The sequence below is a fragment of the Crotalus tigris genome, unplaced genomic scaffold (genome assembly GCF_016545835.1).
Source record: "Crotalus tigris isolate CLP2741 ecotype Arizona unplaced genomic scaffold, ASM1654583v1 scf7180000024167.7108832, whole genome shotgun sequence".
Lineage (NCBI taxonomy): Eukaryota > Metazoa > Chordata > Lepidosauria > Squamata > Viperidae > Crotalus > Crotalus tigris.
Window position 1 is genome coordinate 246319 of NW_024100417.1, and position 23991 is coordinate 270309.

General features: G+C 39.3%; 1 protein-coding gene across 2 annotated transcripts in view; it reads right to left on the bottom strand.

The window, feature by feature from the left end:
• The window catches only part of ITPR3 (inositol 1,4,5-trisphosphate receptor type 3), a 106752-nt gene extending 83443 nt beyond the window's left edge, over positions 1–23309 (bottom strand). The window contains exon 1 of one of the 2 annotated variants that reach the window (XM_039323422.1): positions 22799–23309. In XM_039323422.1, the coding sequence (XP_039179356.1) occupies positions 22799–22887 (89 nt within the window). In that variant the 5' untranslated portion in view covers positions 22888–23309. The remainder of the gene's footprint in view (positions 1–22798) is intronic. The other variant, XM_039323423.1, reaches the window with a different exon arrangement.
• Positions 23310–23991: the final 682 nt, after the last annotated feature.

Below are 23991 nucleotides of genomic sequence, written 5' to 3' on the forward strand. Positions count from 1 at the left end.
CCACCGATTATCAATTGTCAACTGATAGTCATTATTTAATCATAATCAAAAGACTACATATTGCAAGATTTACAGAAAATAAATTGTTTATTCTTTCTATCGAAGCCATCTCTTCTTAAATACATAGCATTCAGTATTATGGTATTGTTTCTGGAAGATCCTTTATTACAGGTTTGCTACAGTTTATGGCTATCAATTAACAATAACCTGCTGTTTTAACCCTGACACACAAGACAAACAAAAGCTTCCAAATAATTATCCTCCCTCCTTATTTAGTTATTGCAGTTATATCCTACCTTTCTCTGACAGCTCAAGAGTGTTCCATACAATAATCACCTTGGGTGAGAGATTGAGCTGAAAGAGTAACTGGCCCAAAATCATATATGATGGCATCTGGAGGGTCTGCCTGATCCAAATCTAGCACCTCAACCTATACGCTATATTGATTCCTCAATAGAAAAGTATCAACTATAATTATAGTTCATCTATGCATATCAATGAAAACTGATTGCGTTAAAGAGGTAGGCTCTATGTGAATTAGCATGTACAATTTCAGTTTAGTTTCCCCTAACAGCAAAAAGCTTAATTCTCCCCACAAATTGCCTCCATAGACGTGATACAGTATACTGGATAATTCTGTTTAAAAAAGTGTAATAGTGACTTCATTTGGCCCATTATTAGAGCTCACTGCCAAGTATTGAGCAACAAATTGTTTTTGCATTAGGCAGTCAAGATCCCTTAGTAAATCAGGTTCCACCTGCTAGACCACTTTGTTCCATCTGTCTTTGGTGCAATTCTTTTTTAGGTCAAAAAAAGAAGAGCTAACCTGGTGTTTCCCAATCTAATACCTAACCTGCAATGGACTATAAATCACATTATTTTCATCAGCATGGTTAAAATAGGAGTGTAGGTTGGGGAACAGTGAAATGGCCATTATTGGCACTGATGAAGTCATAAAGATTTAAAAGAACTGCTGATTTTCGTATTTTAGAATAGTTTAGAGCAGCCTTAGTGGGAGGAGTCAAAATGGATATTGAAACTTATAGTGTTTCTTTGGTGACTATCAGAGACAGTCTTTATCCAAACCCATGGTTGGATTGTTGAAGACTCCTAAACTGCTGGCAATGTTATCAGGTCAACATATCTAGATGTACCTATTGTTCTCAATTTATAAATTCTTCCAGCTTGCACAAATGAAGGGGATCTTTTCCTTTGTCCTTTTCTTCATTTATCTAGCTTTCATCAAATGCATAAAACTTACTGCTTTGTTGAAAAAAAAAACATTTGTGGGAATTATGTATGATGCACATCTGGAGGAAGTCTGCCAATTCATTCATCTCTTGACACCTCTGTATCAACTTGCTGGATGATCAATAGAAGACCGATGAAGCATTTGGCTATTAATTATCTTTTTTAACCAAAAACAAACTGGTAAACTGTAGTCTTGGATGGAAAAGAATGAGAGGAGCTATTAGTCTCAGGATAAAAATGTAAAACCAGTACTAGTCAATTGTGAAAACATTTAAGGGATACAAACACCCATATTAGACAGTATAACCCAAACACATGGAAAACATTTTTGTGGCAGTGTAGAAGGGTTATGAAGAACCCAAAGGTACCAATATCAAAACCCAGTTGAATCAAAAGTCCCCAATATAAAAAAGTGGTATCTATTATATAAAAGACTACTTCTTAATCTTTCTGGTTACTAGAATCATCTGAAATTTTGAGAGAACATTGCAGGCACTACTAAAGGCAAATTTCATGACGTTATGCTCTGACAGGCGCTCTAATATCTCAGGGTTTTTGTTTTTTTTTTGCTGGACAAGTGACCACATTTCCAAATAAAAGTCTCAATAGTGGCCATCCACCATTTTTATTTTTTTAAAGTTATCCTTGAGATGAACATGGAGACAAAAAGCAGTCTCAGAAATAGTGTTGATACTAGAGATTATCTTGTAACTTGTCAGTTTTTCTTTACTGTTCTTATTTTTTAAACTTTTTTTTTAAAATTAAACGAAGCACAAAGCCTAGCAAAAAGCAAAAAAAAAAGGTGTTCATAGGTATATTGTTACAATATTGTCTACTCCGATTCTAGATCATGGAGTCCAACTTTTTGTCACTTGATGCCTCTTGGGTATCTTGGAATTACAAACTCTCATGACCTCTCAACCAGTTTGCCTAAGAACAGCAGTTTGGAAGAGGCAGTTGCAAGTATTTATAGTATTTCAGGCTCCCACCCCTGCTTTTAACATTACAATATATTGATGGGGACTTGCAGGCAAGAATTAAACACAGACCGTATACATAAACATATACTGTATCATCATTTAAAATACACATGGACCCAACCATATTTTGAACTAGTTTTTGGAACAAAACAGTTATCAGTTCTTATCTAAGGAAAATATTGCTCATCTCTCTGATACACAAAGAGCCTAAATTTAATTTTCACAAGAGCTGATAACTTCCTGTGTCAAAGGAGCAAGGGAAATCACCTTCTTAAGAGATGGGAAATAGATGCAGACATTTAACAGCCTTGGCCACTTAAGTAGTTTGGAACAAACTCAAAAAAATACACATTGTTTGCCTCAGCTCTAGGGAAATAAATACTGGCTAAAGATTCTCATTTCAACATTTGGGAGCTATTTCAAATTACGAAGATCATATAAAACCCTTTCTTTTCTCCATTAACTGCTGTTATAATTTGTAGGCCACTCCCTCTAATATCTTGCCAGATGGAACTTAGAATTGTTCTTTCTAATTCACTTGGAATGCCTCCTCCCATACACACAAACATCCAAGAGCCCAGTATGACTGATGTAATAACAGTGAAAACAGAAATACATGGAAAGAGGATGAATAGTATCTGTAATTTCTGTGATCTTAGACCACCACACGTACATGAAAAGAGACATCAGTTGGCATGCAACTAAAATTAGCAATAGCAATAGCAATGGCACTTAGACTTATATACCACTCCATAGTGCTTTACAGAACTTTCTGAGCAGTTTACAGTATCAGCATATTGCCCACAATAATCTGGGTCCTCATTTTACTGACTTCGGAAGGATGGGAGACTGAGTCAACCTTGAGTCTTTTGGCTTGAACTCCTGGCTGTGGACAGAGTTAGCCTGCAATACTGCATTTAATCACTGTACCCACCATGGCTCATACTCAATTGAATAGCACTTATTTCTAGGATCTGGTGCAACCCTATGAAGCAGACAAATTTCAAAATAACAATCAAGTCACCAAAGTCAGAATGTGGCCCAGGCTTAGTACCAAATGTATAATGTAGTGTGTGTGGTGTCTTCGTAGCATAAAGAGAAGAATATTTGACTTGTTTACCCCAGATTTATCAAAGCATGCTGCAGACACTTAATTGCACAACTACCTTCGAAAGAATTATTTCATAATTTTTAATAAAGAAAAATGAGATGACCTTTCTTATGCCACCAAGATTCACAGGAACTGCTATGTTAACTAGTTCTTCCAATAGGTTCAATCTTTCTGCATCTTCCTCCTGACTTTTCTAGATGTTTAACTCATGGTAATTTGCTTGTCATCTGCTGCCATCACTTTCCCTTTGCTTTTGAAGTAATACATAAACTATTGCATTCTGTTAAAACATTGATCTCCTTCTGCATATCCCTTCCTTTTTTAGTTTTAGTTTTGCACACCTGATGTATATGTTAGATTGATGTCCTGTTTTTTTTCCAGGAGCTCAAGGCAGCTAACATTGGGGGCCTCCCTCCTTGTAACCCTGATAACTATCATATGAAATGGGTTGGATTGAGTGGGACTGGGCTAAAATCATCCAGCAGATTTCTACGGCTGTGATATATCTGATGAATTAGACCAGATTTGGGGAAGAGAAACTTAAGTTCAGATAAATAAAAGCTATCAGCCAAATTAGAAAGCTGCTATTGAAAGATGTGGTTATGTGTTAATATGCTAGATTTTAAAGACAGAAGACAGTTGAGGATGAAATTCAGTTTGTGACTTGAAGCAGGCGCACCAGGGGGGGAAGAATAGAAAGATCAAAGTAGGAATTTTTGTCTGAAAGATACAAACCAAATAGCACGTTTATGCTCCTTTTCAGATCCTGAATTGTTTTGTTGTTGCTGCTGTTGAAAAACTTATTCCATGGAATGTATTTGTCTTGGTGATCAAGGTCCCAAAAGGTAAAATTCATAACCTGAATAAATTTTAGTGCTTGGAATCAGTAAATCAATATTTTCATATATCTAAGGAAGACTTGGGTCTCTGCAAGAAATGTTGAGAGAAATGCTACAATCAGTTTATTAGAGGACATGGCCTAACCCTTCCCTTCATTATTCTGCAAAGTAGGGCCCAGGCAATGACATGGGGAAAAGAGGGGGGAAAGAATGATGAAAACATCGTTGGGACATTGGCTTCACCCATTTTGTACATGTGTCCTGTATGCAACGATAACAGGGATAGAGTTTACAGTGCAAAAACACAATGTTTTTTGGTAGTTGTAGTCCTGGCCTCTGCCCAAATCTTATCCCATTAGCAATATTGTATCTACTTTCTGTGAGATAGGACAAATTGACATTCAAGAATTAGGAAGAAGACCTATAATGAAAGTACAGGGGTGTGTGTGTGTGTGTGTGTGTGTGCACGCGCATGAATATTCAAACAGACTTATTCTAAAAAGAATAAGGGGTGAGCAAGTGGGGACAAAGGCAACCCAGATTCAACAATGATCCATCTCTGAAAAAAGATTAGTAACTCTGGAAAGAGTCTGTCTAGACCAATATTTCTCAACCTCAGCAATTTTAAAATGGGTTGAGAAATACTGGTTTAGACTAAATAACCCCATTTTTACTAATATTACCTAAGAAACACTTATTACTAGAGAGCCACGACAAGATGTTCCTTGCCTAAGCACCCAAAACTGGACATTCTGGTTAGGAATTCTCTAAGTTTAAGTTCACACAGCTGGAAGACAACCAAAATAGATGAAATTTAGATGTAAATATATGAGTGCTGTGTTTTGTTCCCAATATAGTGTGTGTTGTTTTTCTACTGTTACTTTTGTACTACAGTTTCTTTAACCTGATAGCTGCCCAGAATTATTCTGTAAGGGGGGAGCCGTATAAATCGAATAAGTGCCTGAAGACACCTTCATTCAGCCTCAAACACAAAGCCAACTTTTCAAGGCCTAAAAAAAGCTAGCAGGGATCGTGGCAATCTAATCTCAGAGGGAATATGTTGCAAAGGGCAGATGCCATCACAGAAAAGGCTACCCTTCTGGAGCTCGCTAGCCATCACTACCTGTACCCAGAGCACACTCTTCCTAATAGCAAACCGTTTCCATATTCCTGTCAAGAAACCGTCAGTCCCACTTAGCACATCTTCCTGTGCGAAGCCACAGTGTAACTCACTTAATTTTGTGGTAACTTGATAGATACATCCAGGCTGATTGGTTTGTGAGGCAGAGATGTTTGTGCCTAAGCCATAGTAGAGTGAGAGAACTATGTGTGAATTAGGCTTAACACACCATCATTAAATCATATTATAGTTTAATGAATCACACAACCAGTGTCCTTTTTCTGTTCCCAAATTATAGGAAGCAGAAATACAAAGGCATTAGGCAGAATGCTAGGGAAACATATTACCTTTCAACTATGACTGGCAATTGCATTCTTCTGTTGCAAATATCTCCCATTCTCAGATATCTCTTAGTTATCTGACTCCGTTCTAGTAAAATCAGAAAAGTCCTATCATGAATTGCAGACATTCATTTGGAATCCAGCCACATTGTATTTGCCTCTAGTGATGTTAAAAGCTGCTTCTACTCCATTTAATGTACAAAATGGCAAAGATGTATAGATCTACCCAAGTTGGGTGACATAAAACTAATATAGCATTGGGATTAAAGTGTTCAATTAAAACTAAGAAGACCCAGATTCAACACACTGGGTGAATTGAGGCCTGTTGCTGGTATGGGAATAATTAAGGGAGGAAATGGTTTGTATACTGCCTTGAGCTTCTGGAAGAAAGGCAAGATATGTATCTGGCAAATTAAAAGAATAATAAAGGCCTTCCTTAAAGAATAAAGGTAAAAAATGAAAATTGTGGTCTTCCAAAATGTTTTGATTTCAACTCCCATCAATCTGCCTCTCCCCAATATGGTATTTGCAGCCCAACATCTGGAGAAGTCCCACCCTCCCCTTTGATGTGCTGTGCAAATGCCAAGAATTATTACCAAATTTAGGACACATGCATAGTAATGTCAGGAATAAAAAATACATCCTTTGTCCTTGGACTTGGCAGAATTATTTAAAGATTGCATGGTAGCACCAGATATTTTTCTCTCAGAAATATAATCAATATTTTACATACACAGGAGACACATGATTGGTTTTATTTGCTTTTTTTATTACGCTAACAAAATGAAATAATCTTCAATGAAACATAGGCATATCCACTCTCACTAACATGTCATTAATATTCATCTTATAAAGATGATCTCAGCAGTGACTAAAGGATATTTGACACACATTTATCACTTGTCATTTCCTCCCCAATTTTACAGTTCCCCAAAGATCATTTGGTGTAATGCTATCCTCTACATCAGGGGTGTCAAACTCAATTTCATTGAGGGCCGCATCAGCATTGCGGTTGCCCTTGGGGGGGCGGGTGGGTGTGGCCAGGGTGGGTGCAGCCTACTGGGTGGGCGTGGATGGAGTGGGTGTGGCCTACTGGGTGGGCATGGCCAGCTCTACATCGTTCGCGTCGAGGGTGCCTGTGGGTGCCTGGGCAGGAGTGGGACAGATCTGAGGGTCTCTGGCAGAAGGGGCTGGGACTGGGGCAAGCGCCAAGGCATGGTCCATTTCTTCATTCCTCACAAAGGGTGACACCTCCCCAGCATGCACCCAGGGGGCGGGGCCAACAAGGCAGGGGCTGGTTCCTTGCTGTTTCTAGATGGCCTTGTGGAGCTAAGACTGAATGCGTTTCAGTATAGATGGCCACCACAAAATTGTACATTGGCCCCCGGCTGGCCTGGGCCAGGGCCAAGGCAGCGGGGGCCATTCCCTCACTGTTTCCAGGATGGTTTCACGGGCCACATGAAACCAGTTCGCAGGCCGCATCCGGCCCCCAGGCCTTGTGTTTGATATGTCTGCTCTATACACATGAATAATGATAACCTATCATGATCTATCAGCATTATATACACTTGCCACACAAAATCTGAACTGGACATCTCTAAAAATAGATGGGGAAAACTATTTATCCACCAACTTCCCCCACAATTAAAATGTTCAAAATTTATTCTGATGTTAATACAGATATATATTTCAGTTTGCCTTTTTATGTTATTTATTTCTCTTTATATAGCTGCTATAGTTAATCCTCAACTTACAATGACAATTGAGCCCATAATTTCTGTTGCTAAGAGAGACATTTGTTAAGTGAATTTTGTCCCATTTTACAACCTTTTTTGCCACGGTTATTAAGTGAATCACTGCAGTTTTTAAGTTAGTAACACAGTTGTTCAGCAAATCTGATTTTCCCATTGACTTTGCTTGTCACAAGGTTGCAAAAGGTGATCCCGTGACCCTAGAACACTGCAACCATCATATACATGAGCAGTTGCCAAGCATCCAAATTTTGATCACATGACCATGGGGATGCTGCAATGGTCATAAGTGTGAAAAATGGTCGTAAGTCATTTTTTTCAATGCTGTTGTAGCTCTGAACAGTCACTAAATAAACTGTTGTAAATTGAGGATTACCTGTACTTTGCACACAACTCAGGGTGGCAAACATCATTAATAAACAATAAATCCATGCAAACAACACAGCCAACAAACAATACAAACAAAGCATGAAAACATAAAGGCCCAGGAAAAATTCACCTATAAGGATCGTGCCATCCCCTGGAGAAAGAATCAGGTCTTTAATGCTTTTTGAAAGGCTAGAAGGTCAGGGCTATCCTATCTCAGGTCCTCCATTCTGGGGGGGACAAGTGACAGAGAAGGCAGACCTCTTGGGTCCCACCAGATGACATTGCCTGCTCAGTTGAACTTGGACTATGCCCTTTCATTCAGATAGTATTGGACTAAAATAACTGGAGGTAGACAGTTCTGCAAGTAACCCAACTGTACAGGATGAAGGACTTTGTAGGAGAGAAGCAGTAGTTTGAACTGTACATGGAAGTTCACTAGTAACTAACGCAGTTTGTAAAATAGAGATATTACATGGGCATATTGAAGTATGGCCATAACTATCTGCTCCCACTGCATTCTGAATCATCTGTAGCTTCCAAGTGATCATCAAGAGCAGCCCCATGAAGACCATATTGCAGCAATCCAATCAAGAAGCAAGCAAGAAATGGGCACAGTTAGTGCACAAGCCCCAGCTCTTGAATCTTCAGAAATCTATGGCCCCAAATTATTCCCCAGATTTATTTGGAGCAGTGGGACTCTTTTTAGAACCAAACATGAAAAGCCTCCAGATCCAACTGGTCCCAAGATCCACAGCCACTCAGTCTTAGGAAGGCTGAGTCTGAGCCCGTATCCCCCTCATCCTCCAGATACTGAGGAATGAACTTGGAAGCAGCCATTGAAAGGCCAGGGTTAAAGCTGCAACAGGAATGCATTTTTGTTCCTGCTTTCTAAGCAGGGAGGGAGGCCAATAGTTTGAAAATCCTGCCTTAAGGAAAGTCATCATGAACGAACTGTTGCCCTGAATCTTTTCCAGCTAGCAGGTGTGGGAAGCTAAAAGGTGTGGGATGGCTGCAGGGTGGTAGAAACAGACTCAAAAATACCCAAAAGAGAGATTTGAAAGAACGCATCAGACACAGGATATAAAAACAGAAGCTTATTTCAAAGGAGAAGAAAAAAATGTGGAAATCCCAAGGCAAATTTGGCAGACTCGAGCTTTATTTTAGATATAAACAAATGGACTGATTCCAAATCTGAGCCTTCAGAGACCTGTATTCATTTGCTAGTGTAATTTTCTTAACTGAATAGTGTGCTGCTTTGCCGATTAGGATAAAGAAATTCATCCACACCATGAGCAACATTACAAGTTTTTACTTGAACAAACCCTTTGCAGGAATGAGTCAAAGAAGCTATTATTAAAGAAATCCAAAAAAAGAATAAGAACTGACATGATAGTATTTAATGGGCTGCCACACAGAAAATGGAATCATTCTGTTTTCTGCTTTTCCAGAAGATCAGATTGTCTGTGATCACAAGTGGTTCAACAGCAGGACGTTGTCTCTCTGAATCAGGTGAAATCTACATCTTTACAACTGCCAGCAGAGCTAAGATGGTTATCAGTATCAGAAGATTCACTATAGTATAGATTAAGTCAACTTTCCAGTCATTTTTGAGCTTCAAATAGTGTTAGCCATTTGATGAGAACACTAGTAGGACAGTCTCAAAATTCCAGATGTATGATTGTCTATTTTTATTTATCTAACAAGATGAAATTCAGTGGTACTATATTTAGGCAAGAAAAACCAAATGCACAGGTACATATAGTATAGGTGGTACCTGGCTCAATAGTAGTAACTGTAAGAGGGATCTTGCACTCCTACTGGACAATCACTTAAATATGAGCCAGCAGTGTGCTGCAGCTGCCAAAAAAGCCAACACATTGCTAGGCTGCATTAACAGAGGGATAGAATCAAGATTATGTGAAATATTAATACCACTTTATAATGCCTTGGTAAGACCACACTTGGAAAACTGCATCCAGTTTAGGTCGCCATGCTGTAAAAAAGATGTTGAGACTCTAGAAAGAGTGCAGAGAAAAACAACAAAGATGATTAGGGGACTGGACGCTAAAATGTATGAAGAACAGTTGCTGGAATTGGGTATGTCTAGTTCAGGGATAGGCAACCTCGGCTCTTTTATGTCTCATGGACCAACTCCCACAATTCCTGAGTCAGCGTTGCCTACCCCTGGTCTAGTTTAATGAAAAGAAAGACTAGGGGTGACATGATAACAGTGTTCCAATATCTCACGGGTTGCCACAAAGAAGAAGGCATCAAGCTATTCTCCAAAACACCTGAGGGCAGGACAAGAAGCAATGGATGAAAACTAATCAACTTGCCTCCAGAAGTTGTGAATGCTCCAACACTGGAAGTTTTTAAGAAAAGATTGGACAACCATTTGTCTGAAATGGTATAGGGTTTCCTTCTTGAGAAGGGGATTGGACCAGACGACCTCCAAGGTCCCTTCCAACTCTGATATTCTGTTAACAATGGCCAAGTTACTTTTCAGACAGGCAATTGTTTGCGTTCTGCTAACCCTTGATTCTGTGTTAGAGACAAAGAACATTGTCTACATACCATTCTTTAGATCAGTGGTTCTCAACCTTTTTAATGCCGTGACCCCCAACCGGTCATAAGTCGAGGACTACCCAACCGGTTGTAAGTTGAGGACTTTCCCTGCCCGGGAACGCCGCACATGCATGGTGCCACCCCCTGTGCCAGCCAAGGTGTAGCTGGCAAGCGGCAGAGACAGCACAGGCCAACCACCGGCTGGGCCACCAGCTGGCCCAGCCCAAGGGAGGTAAGGCACCCACCGGGCCCCACGCACACCAGCAACCCTCCCTGTGCCTGCCGGCCTCCCACCTCCCACCCCTGGCCCTCTTTTACTTACATTTTTAGTAGTTGCTCAGCAGGGAGGGGTGGAAACTTCCAGATAGCTCGCCTTCGCTGCAGACAATTTGCAGCACCGTTTGCAGAATGGGACTTTTGGCGGGCTCAGCAGGGCAGAGACAGCCTGGACAATTCCTATTGGCTTTTGAAAGCAAATAGAATTAGACTCTATTCAAGAGAGTCTATTCTATTGGCTTTCAAAAGCCAATAGAATAAAAGGGAGTAGCACAGCTAAGAAAAAGGGGAAAAAATGGCGGACTGCGTTGTTCGGCGACTCGCGTGAAATGGTCGTTCGACCCCAAATGGGGTCCCGACCCACAGGTTGAGAACCACTGCTTTCGATCAATGCTGCAATCAATAAAATCTGTGGAATATACCAGTACCTCAGAAGCAGAAATATAAGAGGATAAGAAAATAAAAGAAAACATTCTTCTGAGATAGAAAAGCATTGCTTCAGATAACAGATGCATTTTCAATTTTACCCAAACCATGCCTATAATACTATGAATATGAAACAATATGGTTTACAGAAGTAAATTTAGCCACACAGTAAGGCACTCAGAAGCTAATAGGCCATACAGGATTCCTTATCAAGATGCCTGCAATCAAACAATTAGTACACCATTTCTGAGAAAGTGTCACTAGAGCTAATTAGCACCAGTCCTAGCTAATTACTACATTGTCCCAAAAGGGAGTTCACCAAAATAGAAATTCTGCATTTTAGTAGTCACAAAGCAGCAGAGTTGATTTTGCAGAATGCTAAAATGGGACAGTTCAAATATCAGAGAATGTTGCTTAGGACTCAGAACATAACATAAAGCAAGGGGGGAAAAATACATATGATCCACAAAACATGGTGGCTAAGATTGCAGAGCTAGCAACCTGAGCCACCAGATCCTCTGTGGCTTCCTGAACACCTTTCTGCAATTACCAGAAACTTAGCAAACCACAAATGTCTAAAATTAGGGGTGTAGCTCCTGTCATGTTGAAGTAAATAACACACCAAACTAGCAGCAAATACTCTAATGTAAGCATAACATACTTTTTATCCTTACTCACATAAACATAGTAAGACACTCACCCCTTATATAAAGTGCAATGCAAAGGAGGAAAGGATTCATGCATGCACCAAGATTTTTAAAAAGTCATCAAATGAAGCTTTTTCTCAAATCTAAATCTGCCAACATGCCCTCTTTGGTCCTCCATTTTATTTTGTCACTGAAAAGGAACAATTTATATTAGTGGATCCTTCTGATCAATTACAGACTTCCCATTAGGTGACTCCATAAAGCTAAACTAAGATATTTTACTTGGCTCAGCAGTTTTTCTTCATTTCTTAACTAGCATATATGTCAGAATAGACAGAGGTTATCGTCCATGTTAGAATAACAGAGTTGGAAGGGACCTTGGAGGTCTTCTAGTCCAACCCCCTGCTCAGGCAGGAAGCCCTATACCATTTCAGACAAATAGGTATCCAACCTTTTCTTTAAAACCTTCAGTGTTGGAGCACTCACAACGTCTGGAGGCAAGTTGTTCCACTGATTAATTGTTCCCACTGTCAGGAAATTTCTTCTTAGTTCCAGGTTGCTTCTCTCCTTGATTAGTTTCCATCCATTACTTGTCATCCTGCCTCCTCTTCTTTGTGACAATCCCTGAGATATTGGAACACTGCTATTATGTCATCCTTAGTCGTCCTTTTCATTAAACTAGACATCACCAATGTCATGTTAAATTACCCTAGAATGTAAATTATCCTAGGTTTGTCTTATCCAGTTATACTTTAAAGGTGGAAACTCCTGTGATAGGAAGCAGCAGCATATGATCCATATACATCAGAAGACATTGGAATATCGTACTATTGAATAGGGGATCCCACTTTCTTATTCGTTCAACATGAAACATATTGTTTCAGGGTCAAAAAGATATTGCATTAATTCTTAACAAGACAGGGAAACAGTGTGTGCTTTAAAAGTCTGTGGCATCCAAATGATACTGCTAACATTCAAAGGATTTCTTTAATCTGACTGTCTAACTGGAGATACTTATAGAGGAAGCATGAGCTGGATGTGTGAGGGAGACAAACTAGGCCAGAAACTCAAAATATTTTGCTGAACACACTAACACAGTCATGACGTTTCAGTCAAAATCATGTATGGTAGACCCACTATTTAAAGTATAGATCTCCAAGATACCACACAGGGGTGGAGTGGGGTTGTACAGTATAAGTTTTGCAAACAGAAAACAGATACAGTCCTTAGTTTGGTTAAGGGTTCAGGAAACAGGTGGTGAGGAAGTTGACAGCTTCAGATCTTGGAGAATCTCTTCTAATTAGAATAGACAAAGTTTGGTAAATAAACAGAGCAATTCATTATATGTCCTGCTGCAAAAGTTACCAAAACACCATCAAGAAGAGATATGAAATTAGCATTTTTATTCCCAGTATATGAAAGAGTTCTCTAAGTACATTTTAACATATGAACAGTGATTCCAATTTCAGGTCTCTCTTTAAACGTATGAGATTTTCACTTGAATATAGATGCAGAAACGTTTTGCTGAGAATCCACTGGACATATTACAGAAGTAAGGAACTGATCATTCTTCCATCAATGTACCCATTAAACCTAGGAAAGCATTCTTATAGACCAGCATTTCTTTATTTTTTTTTCTTTCAGGACCCCTTTCCACTTTTAAAATTACAGAGTATCCCCAAAGAGCTTTTTTGTATGGGCTATATTTATCAAAAGTTATCATATCAAAAATTAAAATTACCACATCTGTTGAAGCTATCACATATCACTATTGTTTGATCCATGGTGGAGAAGAGCCATGGTGGCGGAGTGGTTAGAATGCAGTATTGCAGATCCTGACCAGCTCAAGATTGACTCAGCCTTCCATTCTTCTGAACTCAGTGAGATTGTTGAGGGCAATATGCTGACTCTGTAAAACTGTTTAGAGAGGGCTGTAAAACACTGTACGCGGTATATAAATCTAAGTGCTGTTGCTATTGCTATTGATGGGGTTTTAATATTTTATTATTTTTCAAAATAGGCTGAATTCTGATTTTGAGGATCCCTGAGAGGCTGTTGAGGGACTTGTTGCTGTCTTGATTATTACAATCCAGATATATTAAGCCTATAACACTTGAAAAATAAAAAACATTCTGCTTAACTTCCATTCAAATCAAGTTTCTACACTGCATTGCTCAAATAATACATCTGCATATGCAAATATCCTCTTCTACCGCCCATGTTATACTTATCTACCCCTTATTTTTTCTAACCTGGCCTTTATCAATCTAGTAGGTCCAGACTAATTGTTGTTTAATAGAAGATTCATAAAGGCTGGCTCTTATCATTCCATTCTACAAAGGTACAGACATAGAGAAAATGGGGTCATCAATCAGATGCAGACAAAAAGTCTTAGCCAATCATGAAAATACCAGTGAGAGAAGGAGGAAATACAGCTTAGGATAGGCAAGGAAAGAGTAAGAAAGAATTTAAATGAATGCAGGTCTCTGGGGCCAGATTACATTCTAGAATACTGAAGATATTAGTGGAGATAATAGCAGAACCACTTTTAATAAACTTTGAGAATTCCTGGAGGACTAGCATGGTCCTAAAAAATTTGGAGAGAGCCAATGTCATTCCATCTTAAAAAGGAAGGGGGGGGGGAAATAAGGATCTGCAAAACTACAGGTCCATCAGCTTGACATAATATAGTGAGCAATGTCTTTGAATAGATTATTAAGGATCATGTTTGTGAGCACTTGGACAAACATGCTAGTTAAAAGAAACCAGCATGAGTTTATTGCAAACAAACTAGGCAGATAAATCTGATCTCCTTAAAACAACTACTAGCTTAACAGACTGAGAAACGCCAAGATGTTGTATACCTGGATCTCAGCAAAGCTTTCAACAAGCCCTCTTGATATAATATTCTCCTTAATAAAATAGTAAAATATTGCCAGATTATGCTACTTTAAAATGGACTCATAACTGGCAGAGTGCTTCTAATAGCTCCATAGGGAAGTATCAAGTGAAGAGCCACACAATTCTGGGCTCCGGGTTATTCAACAATTCTGTCAGTGACTTGAACAAGGAATTAAGAAGATACTACAGTTGGCAGATGATACTGCTCATCAGCAGCCAGAATCATCTGGCTATTGCTGGAAAGAAAATACTGTATGATAAGCAGTACAAAAGGCAATTCTTATGTTCAGTTAAAGATTAATGTGTTATGAAAATTTATAAATGCACACGTAAATTAAGAGAAAATATTCCATATATAGTATTTGAGTCCAAGTAGGAATGTGTAAAAAGCAAGTTCTGTACAGCAAACATACACAGCTTGGAAGTACTATTAGATTATACGAAAGTTCTAGCCGCACAAATTAAATGCAGAGACAGAACAAAAAGAGCCCTCTCATTTCCTCTACCCAACCATTCAGTCAATACAGATAATGCTATGACAAAAAAGGATACCATTGAGTAATTGTATAACAATAAAAACAAACCATCATCGCTCACCACAATTTGATAATTTCATATATTCAGATTAGCTGACAATAGGTGCAATTAGATTCATGTTAAATTGCTATGAGCAACTGCCCAAATGGCAAGGCTGGTATGCTCTGATGTTTCCATACATATTTCTTTTTCTTCTTCTTCTTGTGCCATATCCGTTATCGGATGTTGGCGATCATGTTGGCGATCCTATTTTTATCAGCAGCCACACGAAAAAGTGCTGCTGAGTTTTGTCCAAACCAGTCCCTTAGATTTTGAAGCCACAAAATATTTCTTTTTAGGATTTAAAAAAAAAATACTAAAAAATGTCATGTGGAATGAATGTATGGATCTAATCTGAAGGGAAAACTATGTTTCTGAAAATCAGTTAGCTGATATGATGTGATGTTTGTGAGTAAGAATTTATTCTATTTATTTTGTTGGTATGTTATTGTGCCAGGGCAATAATGCAAATACACACACACACACATTTGAAATCAAACATTGGCAGAGAAATATTACTGATTTCTTTAGTAGAGACTATTCAACAGAATCTGGATATAAATGTACTTTTGGTTCTTTTGGACTTCTCTGGAACATTCAATGCTATCAAAAATAATATCCTTCAGGACCGCCTGTGAAGGGCAGGAATGGGAGGCACCAATTTATGATGGGTCAGCTCTACCTGAAAGGGGCAATTTCAACTTGTAGTCATGGGAGATGGTTGCTCCAGTGTAGGATATCACAAAGATCAGCCCTCTCTCCCATGTTATGTAACATCTATATGACGCTGCAGGGTTGAAATGTCATTAGCATGTTCATGACACTCAATTAAGATCAACCCAGACAAGAGATGTTGCAGATGTCTTGAACCAATGACTATGAGGAATTTAAATACCAAATTTCCTATGGTTCTTCAACTTGGAACCACAACTTAAATCACTCCTTTTAACTCATCATGTGGTCAGGGATATTGATTACATTACTAAGATTCAGTAAGAGCTGAAGAGATACAAGTTTTCCATTCCTAGTATATGGCATGCAGTGCTATATCTTTGGTAGCTTAGAAACCATCTAAGATCTGTCCAAAGCAAGACAGAGTCACAGAATTCTGCAATAATGATTATCTAGAAATGTGTGTCCTGGACAGAAATACACTAGAAGAATTAATTTAAAAAATCATGTTAATTATACTAAAATAAGAACAACCATTAAGAATTGTGTGCATACCATCAAAATTATTTTTTCATTCATTCTTTTATTTGTATAGTATTTTTCTTGCCTTTTCCCTTACCTGTTCTTTTCTGAGAGTAATGTAAAGCCTTCAAAACTAAATCTGAGGTTAAGTAAAGGCTGCAACTGGCAGTTTTATTTAGCCTTGAGGTAATTCTGATTTGACATACAGTATTTGGTAACCAACGAGTTCTTGTGTTGCAAGGGAACAACCTTTCATTTTTTTCAACAGAGCCTCTAATTGTGTCCTACATTCATTCCAACCTTGTCATTTCATGTAATTTTAGCATTTTGGCCAGCTTTCAATGCCACTCTTTGCAAAGGACATGATCTAGGATTGAAATTTAAACACAAAGGACCTCATCTAACTATTAAACGCTGGGTTCGGTTAAAGAGATCTGATATTTCCAAAATGAACAGCCTAATGTGGCAGGCTTTTCCATTTCTGCTTGTTCCTCTCATTGGCTGACAGCACTAGAGAGATTGGAAGGGCCAGTGAGAGTATTCAGTTTTCTTCCTATTGGGCTACCAAATCATCTAGCACTTGCCAGCTCAAGAAGCTACAGACTGTTCTTGACTTCATTTCTGACTTATTTCTCAGGCATGATTTCAGACAATGTGTTATTCAAAACATAGATATAGGCATTGCCTATGCTGATAGGCAAGATGGATCAGAGTTAGTTTGCTATTCATTCACTACTAAGGTGAATTGTGACTTGCTGTGTCACTCCAACATGGCTAAGTTGACTATAACTGATAAATGTAAAAACATTTTCACAACCAAATGCACAGGAGACTTTCAATCAAATATAGATGGGTATCTTGATAAAAATCTTATTTATAATTTTATCCTGGGCATATTTAATTATTTATTTAACTACTATGCCACCTAGGGTTATTACAATCTATAAAAACAAGATAAGACATTAAAACATTTAAAAAAATAAAAATTAACACCAAAACTGATCTAAAAATTGGCAAAGATGGGAAAGGAAGAGAACAAGATACACACGAGGGACTTATTTTAATAACCACAGTGAAACTGGTTGTAAAATCAGGTTTGAAATCTTCTCATAAATGGCAATGACTAGATATGCTGACTAGCATATTTATGGCAATGCCCTAGCAATGATTGAAGGATGGCCTAAGAAACAGGCTATTTCAAAAGTTCTACAAATCTGAGTGTCATTTCTTCAACTGACTTGTTTTACTTCATCCATTCCTGCAAAGTCCTTTTCTTCATAACTAGGAAGTTCCATAACATTGTAATTTTATACAAAATCTAAATCAGTTTTGGTGTTAATATTTATTGTTTTAATGTTTTAATGCCTTATCTTGTTTTTTTTATATATTGTAATCACCCTAGGTGAGATGGGTGGCACAGTAGTTAAATAACAAATTTGAAGACACATGATTTTGTTGCATAGGAATATCTAAAATGTTCCACGGCTCTGTTCCACCATGAGTTAGGATCATCAGCAAGCCCCAAAGTTCAACAGTAAGTCACCTACTGTTTACATACAAGTGAGATAAAGAGAAAGAAACATGGGTAGTCTACAAAGTATGAAGCAAAGACAATATATTATTATTGTAAAGGAGATAAAGCCATTGATTGCATTTTAATTTATCTTTTTTTTATTTTGCAATTATTTTGCACAGGCATCCTTTCAAAAAGTAGCATAAACTATATTAACACTGGTTACTGTACAATTACTATTTAATTCTATTTTTGTTCATTTATTTATTTCAATCAGCTTCTATATCATGAAAATAGAATTATATAATCCCCATAATATATGTAAGATAGGATTCATGATTTTTTTTAGACATGTAGGCAAATCAAGTGCTCCAGGCTAAAATCCCATTACTTAGTTCCAGTAATGACTGTGACTAGCTTTCTGGTATGGATATATTTCTCCTTTCTGTATTCCAGGGCAAAGAAAGAGATTCTTTCATGTTGCCAACACTTAATGACTTGGATAAATTTGGCACAAATTTGAATCAACAACACAAACAACTTCTAAAACAGTGGTTCTCAACCTTTTTAATGCCGCGACCCCCAACCGGTCGTAAGTCGAGGACTACTCAACTGGTTGTAAGTTGAGGACTACTCAACTGGTGCAGCACCGTTTGCAGAATGGGACTTTTGGTGGGCTCAGCAGGGCAGAGACAGCCTGGACAATTCCTATTGGCTTTTGAAAGCCAATAGAATTAGACTCTATTCAAGAGAGTCTATTCTATTGGCTTTCAAAAGCCAATAGAATAAAATGGAGTAGCACAGCTAAGGAAAAGGGGGAAAAAATGGCGGACTGCGTTGTTTGGCGACCCCCGTGAAATGGTCATTCGACCCCAAATGGGGTCCCGACCCACAGGTTGAGAACCACTGTTCTAAAAGAAGAGCCTGCAACCTATCTTTCTTTCTTTCTTTCTTTCTTTCTTTCTTTCTTTCTTTCTTTCTTTCTTTCTTTCTTTCTTTCTTTCTTTCTTTCTTTCGTTTCTTTGCCTGTTTGTGTTACTGTTGATTCCTGGAAACTGTCTGAACAAGATACTGAAGGTTTCTTGGCAAGATTTCAAAAGTGGTTTGCCATTGCCTTCTTCCTAGGCCTAAAAGTAAGTGGCCCAAGGTCACACAGCTGGCTTTATGCCTAAGGCAGAATTAGAACTCATGGTCTCCACTTTCTTGCCTGGTGAACTAACCCTACCCCAAGCTGGCTCTTATCGATGAGTGGGGGTAGATCACTCCAGAGATAGAGGTCCTAGCACTTATATCATTTGTCAACTTTGTAGGAAAGAGATTGATCAATATCTTTGATCACACATTAGATGAATGGCCTATTGGAATTGAAAAATTACATATAATAAGGCCCGTTATCTAAACAAAAATGTAAAATTGAGAACTACATATGTGAATCTGACTGGAGTAAATTGTAGAGGTCACAGAGATATGGTTTACATTTGTTTTTACTTACACTTTTTACACTATTTTCTAATATATGGTCTTACTGCTGTTCCGTATTTTGTATTCTCATATGGCCCAATGGCCTATCAATAAAGAATCATTATTATTATCTAGGATAAGCATAATTGAACCCAGTTTACATCATTTAATTTGGATTGTAAATTACATGGATTTCAAAAACTAACACAAACTTCACTTTTGTTTTAAGCAATGACCATAATCAGTCTCATGAACCTGTGACTGCTGACTAGTAGACTTTGGATGAAATAGATGCTCCTACCCAATCACCCCATACTTCTAACTTCCTCTTGCCTATAACTCTATCACTCTTTTTATTGAGATTGGCTTTGCTTCTACATTGGCCCAGATAGATAATTGTACATTCCATCCTAGCAATCAACTTGTCCAAGAGAATATTTCATGGCTAAACTCATTTTTGACATGTAGTTATTTATTTACTTCAGTGATTTATGTGGCTGCCCAACTCTCAAAATGTAACTTTGGATAGCCAACGAAGGATTAGTAACCAAACATGATAAACAATAAAAACAAAATAGCACAAATAAAGGTCAAAAGCAAAATATATTCAAAATCCTACACCCATTTTTCAGATGCACTCATCCAAGCTGGTGCTTGAGGAATAGCTAAGATTTTAGAGTTTTATGGAATATCCAAACCTTGTTGTAAAAGGAAGATATCACGATACAGACGACATGCTTCTTGGGTCCCATTGGAAGACAGTGTTTCATATAGGGGACCTGAAGGGGACTACTGTTTTGAATCTCATAAGAGGGGCAACATAATCAGAGATAGGTGATCCTCCAAATAACCTGATCCTGTGCCATGAAGGGCTGATAACAAGCACCTTGAATTCCCTATAAAGCAAGTGCAGTTTTCAAAGTTATGTTGCAATACAGGTGTTACTGTGTTCTGCATCAATTGTAGCTTGAGGACATTAACGGTAATACAATACTCCAAGTAGGAAGCAACTAAGGTATATATGACCACAAGCAGGGATTCCCAATCTAAGAATGGATGCAAATAATAATAATAATAATAATAATAATAATAATAATAATAATAATAATAGTAATAAAGTTGGAAGGCACCTTGGAGGTCATCTAGTCCAACCCCCTGTTCAGGCAGAAAACCCTATACCATTTCAGACAAATGGCTATCCAGTCTCTTCTTAAAAACTTCCAGTGTTGGAGTATTCACCACTTCTGGAGGCAGGTTGTTCCACTGGTTAATTGTTCTAACTGTCAGGAAGTTTCTCCTTAGTTCTAGGTTGCTTCTCTCCTTGATTAGTTTCCATCCGTTGCTTCTTGTCCTGCCTTCAGGTGCTTTGGAAAATAGCTTGATTCCCTCTTCTTTGTGGCAGCCCCTGAGATAGTGGAACACTGCTATCATGTCCCCCCCCCCCCATCCTTCTCTTCATTAAACTAAACATACCCAATTCCAGCAACCGTTCCTTATATGTTTTAGCCTCCAGTCCTCTAATCATCTTTGTTGCTCTTCTCTGTATTCTTTCTAGAGTCTAGAAAGAATACAGAGTCTAGTTTTTTATGCTTGTTTGGTACTTTTGAGTCAGTCTTTAACTCCTGGCAACTACATGGACTAATCCAGTGGTCTTCAAACTTGGCAACTTTAAGACTTATGGACTTCAACTCCCAAAATTCCTCAGCCAACCCTAGAAAATACTTGCTACCAATATACTCTGCATAGGACCTAATGATGATGATGATGATGATATATCATTATGTGAAAAATAACAGTAAAGGACCCTGTTTTCAGAAAAAGCTAGCATGATTTGCTTTTTGTTACTTAAGCTCTGCTTGCTCAGTCCAAGTTCATCTAATAGATCACTAGATTTTTTTCTGACATGAATCTACCTCACTTAATTCTGCTAACAACTTAGTTGGATCTCATAAAGTCATTGCAGGAATATAGCAAGTATCCCATCAACATCACTTAGAATAATCAGTATGAGATTTAGCTATCTAGCCAGAAACTGGCTGCTAAGGGATGAGTTTAAAAAGGAATAGTTTGTCCTCCAGAAGGAGATAAATGGAACCATCCTAATACAGATCACTTACCTATGGGATTAATTTAAGTAAGATACTGGACAAAGAGAAGTTACCTAGATCCAAAGAGTTAGATTGCTTTACTACTTTTCTCAAGAGCACTTATGGAACACATGGATCCCCAAACAAAGAATAAAATAGCAGAGCTGGTTGGCAGCCACTGGCAGTTTCCAAGTACTGACAAGTTACTGGGCAGGTTATGTCACAGTTTACAAGTGCTTATTCATCATTGCTAATTAGCATTTAGTGAGCGCCAGCTATAAACCAGATTCTATAGTAGAGAACCCAGAAGTGACAAAGTCCCTGCCCAAAAGCATTACAAACTGAAGATGACAGGGACAAATGTGATGAAAGAGATTTTGGGGAAAAAAGAACAAGAGTGGGAAGATTAATTAGAAACAGAAAGCATAAAATACACCAGGCCATGTTGATTTGGGAAAATTGTCTGTTTCACAACCATTTTCTTTTTCTATTTTAACCAAAACAAAACCATGGCCTTTTATTTTGTACTGCAGGCAGCAGTATGGGAATCAACAGTTTGGGGCTGTCACTGAAATGAAATGAGTGACTGAAGTACTTTTTTCTGATGGAGAGACTGTTACCCTTACAAGCATATCCTATGCCTGGGTTTCTTCGTGCAATTATGTGGTTGGCTTTTTGCTGTAGGCAAAAGTGCTTTTCGGGCTAACTCTTGTGTAAGGTGACCAACAATTCCACCATTATTCTGATAAGCAGCCAAGTACAGAAATACCAGGGTAGATTCTCCGATTTTTAAAACATACATTGTTTGAATAAGTTCTAACCAGGCATAGCTTTGTTTTTTTCTAAAGTGTTGTTACATTCCTGCTGCAATAGTAGCAGTTCTTACAGCCCAGACCAGCTGCCTAACACTCTTCCAAACCTCCGCGGTGCAGGCTCAAGTCACACACCGAAATGATTGGGGCACTATGGTCCGGAAGCCTAGACGCCCCCTGCTGGTGGAGAAATCGACTGCAACCGGCCGCAGACTCGTTTGGACAAGCCCAGGAAACTCCCCCACCCCCTCAGCCTCTCTTACCAACAAACTCCTCGCTTCATCTAAAAAGCAGCTAGGCGAGATGCCAACCGCCCCCGAAGCGCAAAAAAACTCTAAAAGAAAAGAAGAGGCTGGCTGTGGATTGGGAAGGTAGGTAGGGATTCCCCTTCAAAACTTCAGATCGAAACTACTCCGGTTTGCAATGTGGCTGGCAGTTTGTCCTCAGCTATGCACCTAAGAGTGACCACTTCTGTTAAGGGAGAGGGGGGGGTCCGTTCCCTTTGCAACAGAGCCACCCAAATCGTTTCCCCACCCCCTCTTCCTTCTGCCTCCGAGAGGCTGCTGCTCCTGACTCACCCCAAAGTGCTGATGAAGCCATTGACCGACCCTTCGGCGTACAAGGAGACGATGTCCCCAATGTGCAGAAAGCTGGACATTTCATTCATGATCCCGGCGGCTTGTCCCGACGCTTTTTCTCCTTGTTTTTCCTTCACTTCCCACTGAAGTGCTTCACCATGTGCCCGGCGGGGCACCAGGAACTAACTACTAATCCACAGGCTCCCTCCACTCCAGGCATTGGCAAGATCTCTCCCGCCAGTTTACACGTGGTTGCGCTTAGCCAGGTCGCGCTTACGCTCGCTCAACAGGAGCGAAGAGACGGGATTGGAATAAAGCGAGCGCTGGGCACTTGGGGAGAGGGAGGGAGGGGGGAGCTGACGGATGGACCAGAGATTTGCATGAGTTCCCCCTGTCACTCTCGTGCGTTACAGCTTTCTACCTGCAGCCAATAGAAACCGATCAGGAAGTCCGGATGAAATATTCAATGCAAATTGGGATGGCAAAGAACGCCGATGGAAGCCACACCCCTGCTAGCCCCGCCCCCTGCCCACCGTAGAAAGTTTTCCAGCCTCGAAAAGAGCCCGGAGGAAAGCTAAGAGGGCGAGAGAGTTTCTCTCTGGAGGCGGGAACAAGAAAAGGCGGATTAATTAATTCTGTCGTTCTTCTCCTTCCCTCCCTTCGCTCAAACCATTGGTAAAGTCCCAAATTAAATATATGTTAGCCCTTCCCGGAACTGCACACGAATACGCAGGCAAGGCAACGGCGCTAGTTTTTCCCGCACCGAGCAGAAAACGCGCTCCTTTGGCTTCTCTTACTTGGGCCACTATTTGATCTGTATGCCTGGATTTCTTTTGCTCCGCCATCTGCCTTCTGCCCAGCATCCCGACTGAAACACGCTTTCATTCGCGCAGCGCGCACGACACCAGTTATTTATGCCCAGCTTTTATTCAGAGGGAGGATAGGAGGGAAAGGCGCACTTTTCTTTTGATCCATGCCTTTCGCGTAGCGTAGAAATCGGAAGAGCAATGAACTTCTATTTTTTGCACCTTCCCCCCCCCCCTTTTTTTTAAAAAAAAATTTTGTCTCGTCTCCCTTAGTGGGTGTTGCAGCGCCTGCCTTCCTGTGGAGCAGGGGTTCTCAACCTTGGCAACTTTAAGATTTGTGGACTTCAACTCCCAGAATTCCTCAGCCAGCAAAGCTGGCTGAGGAAT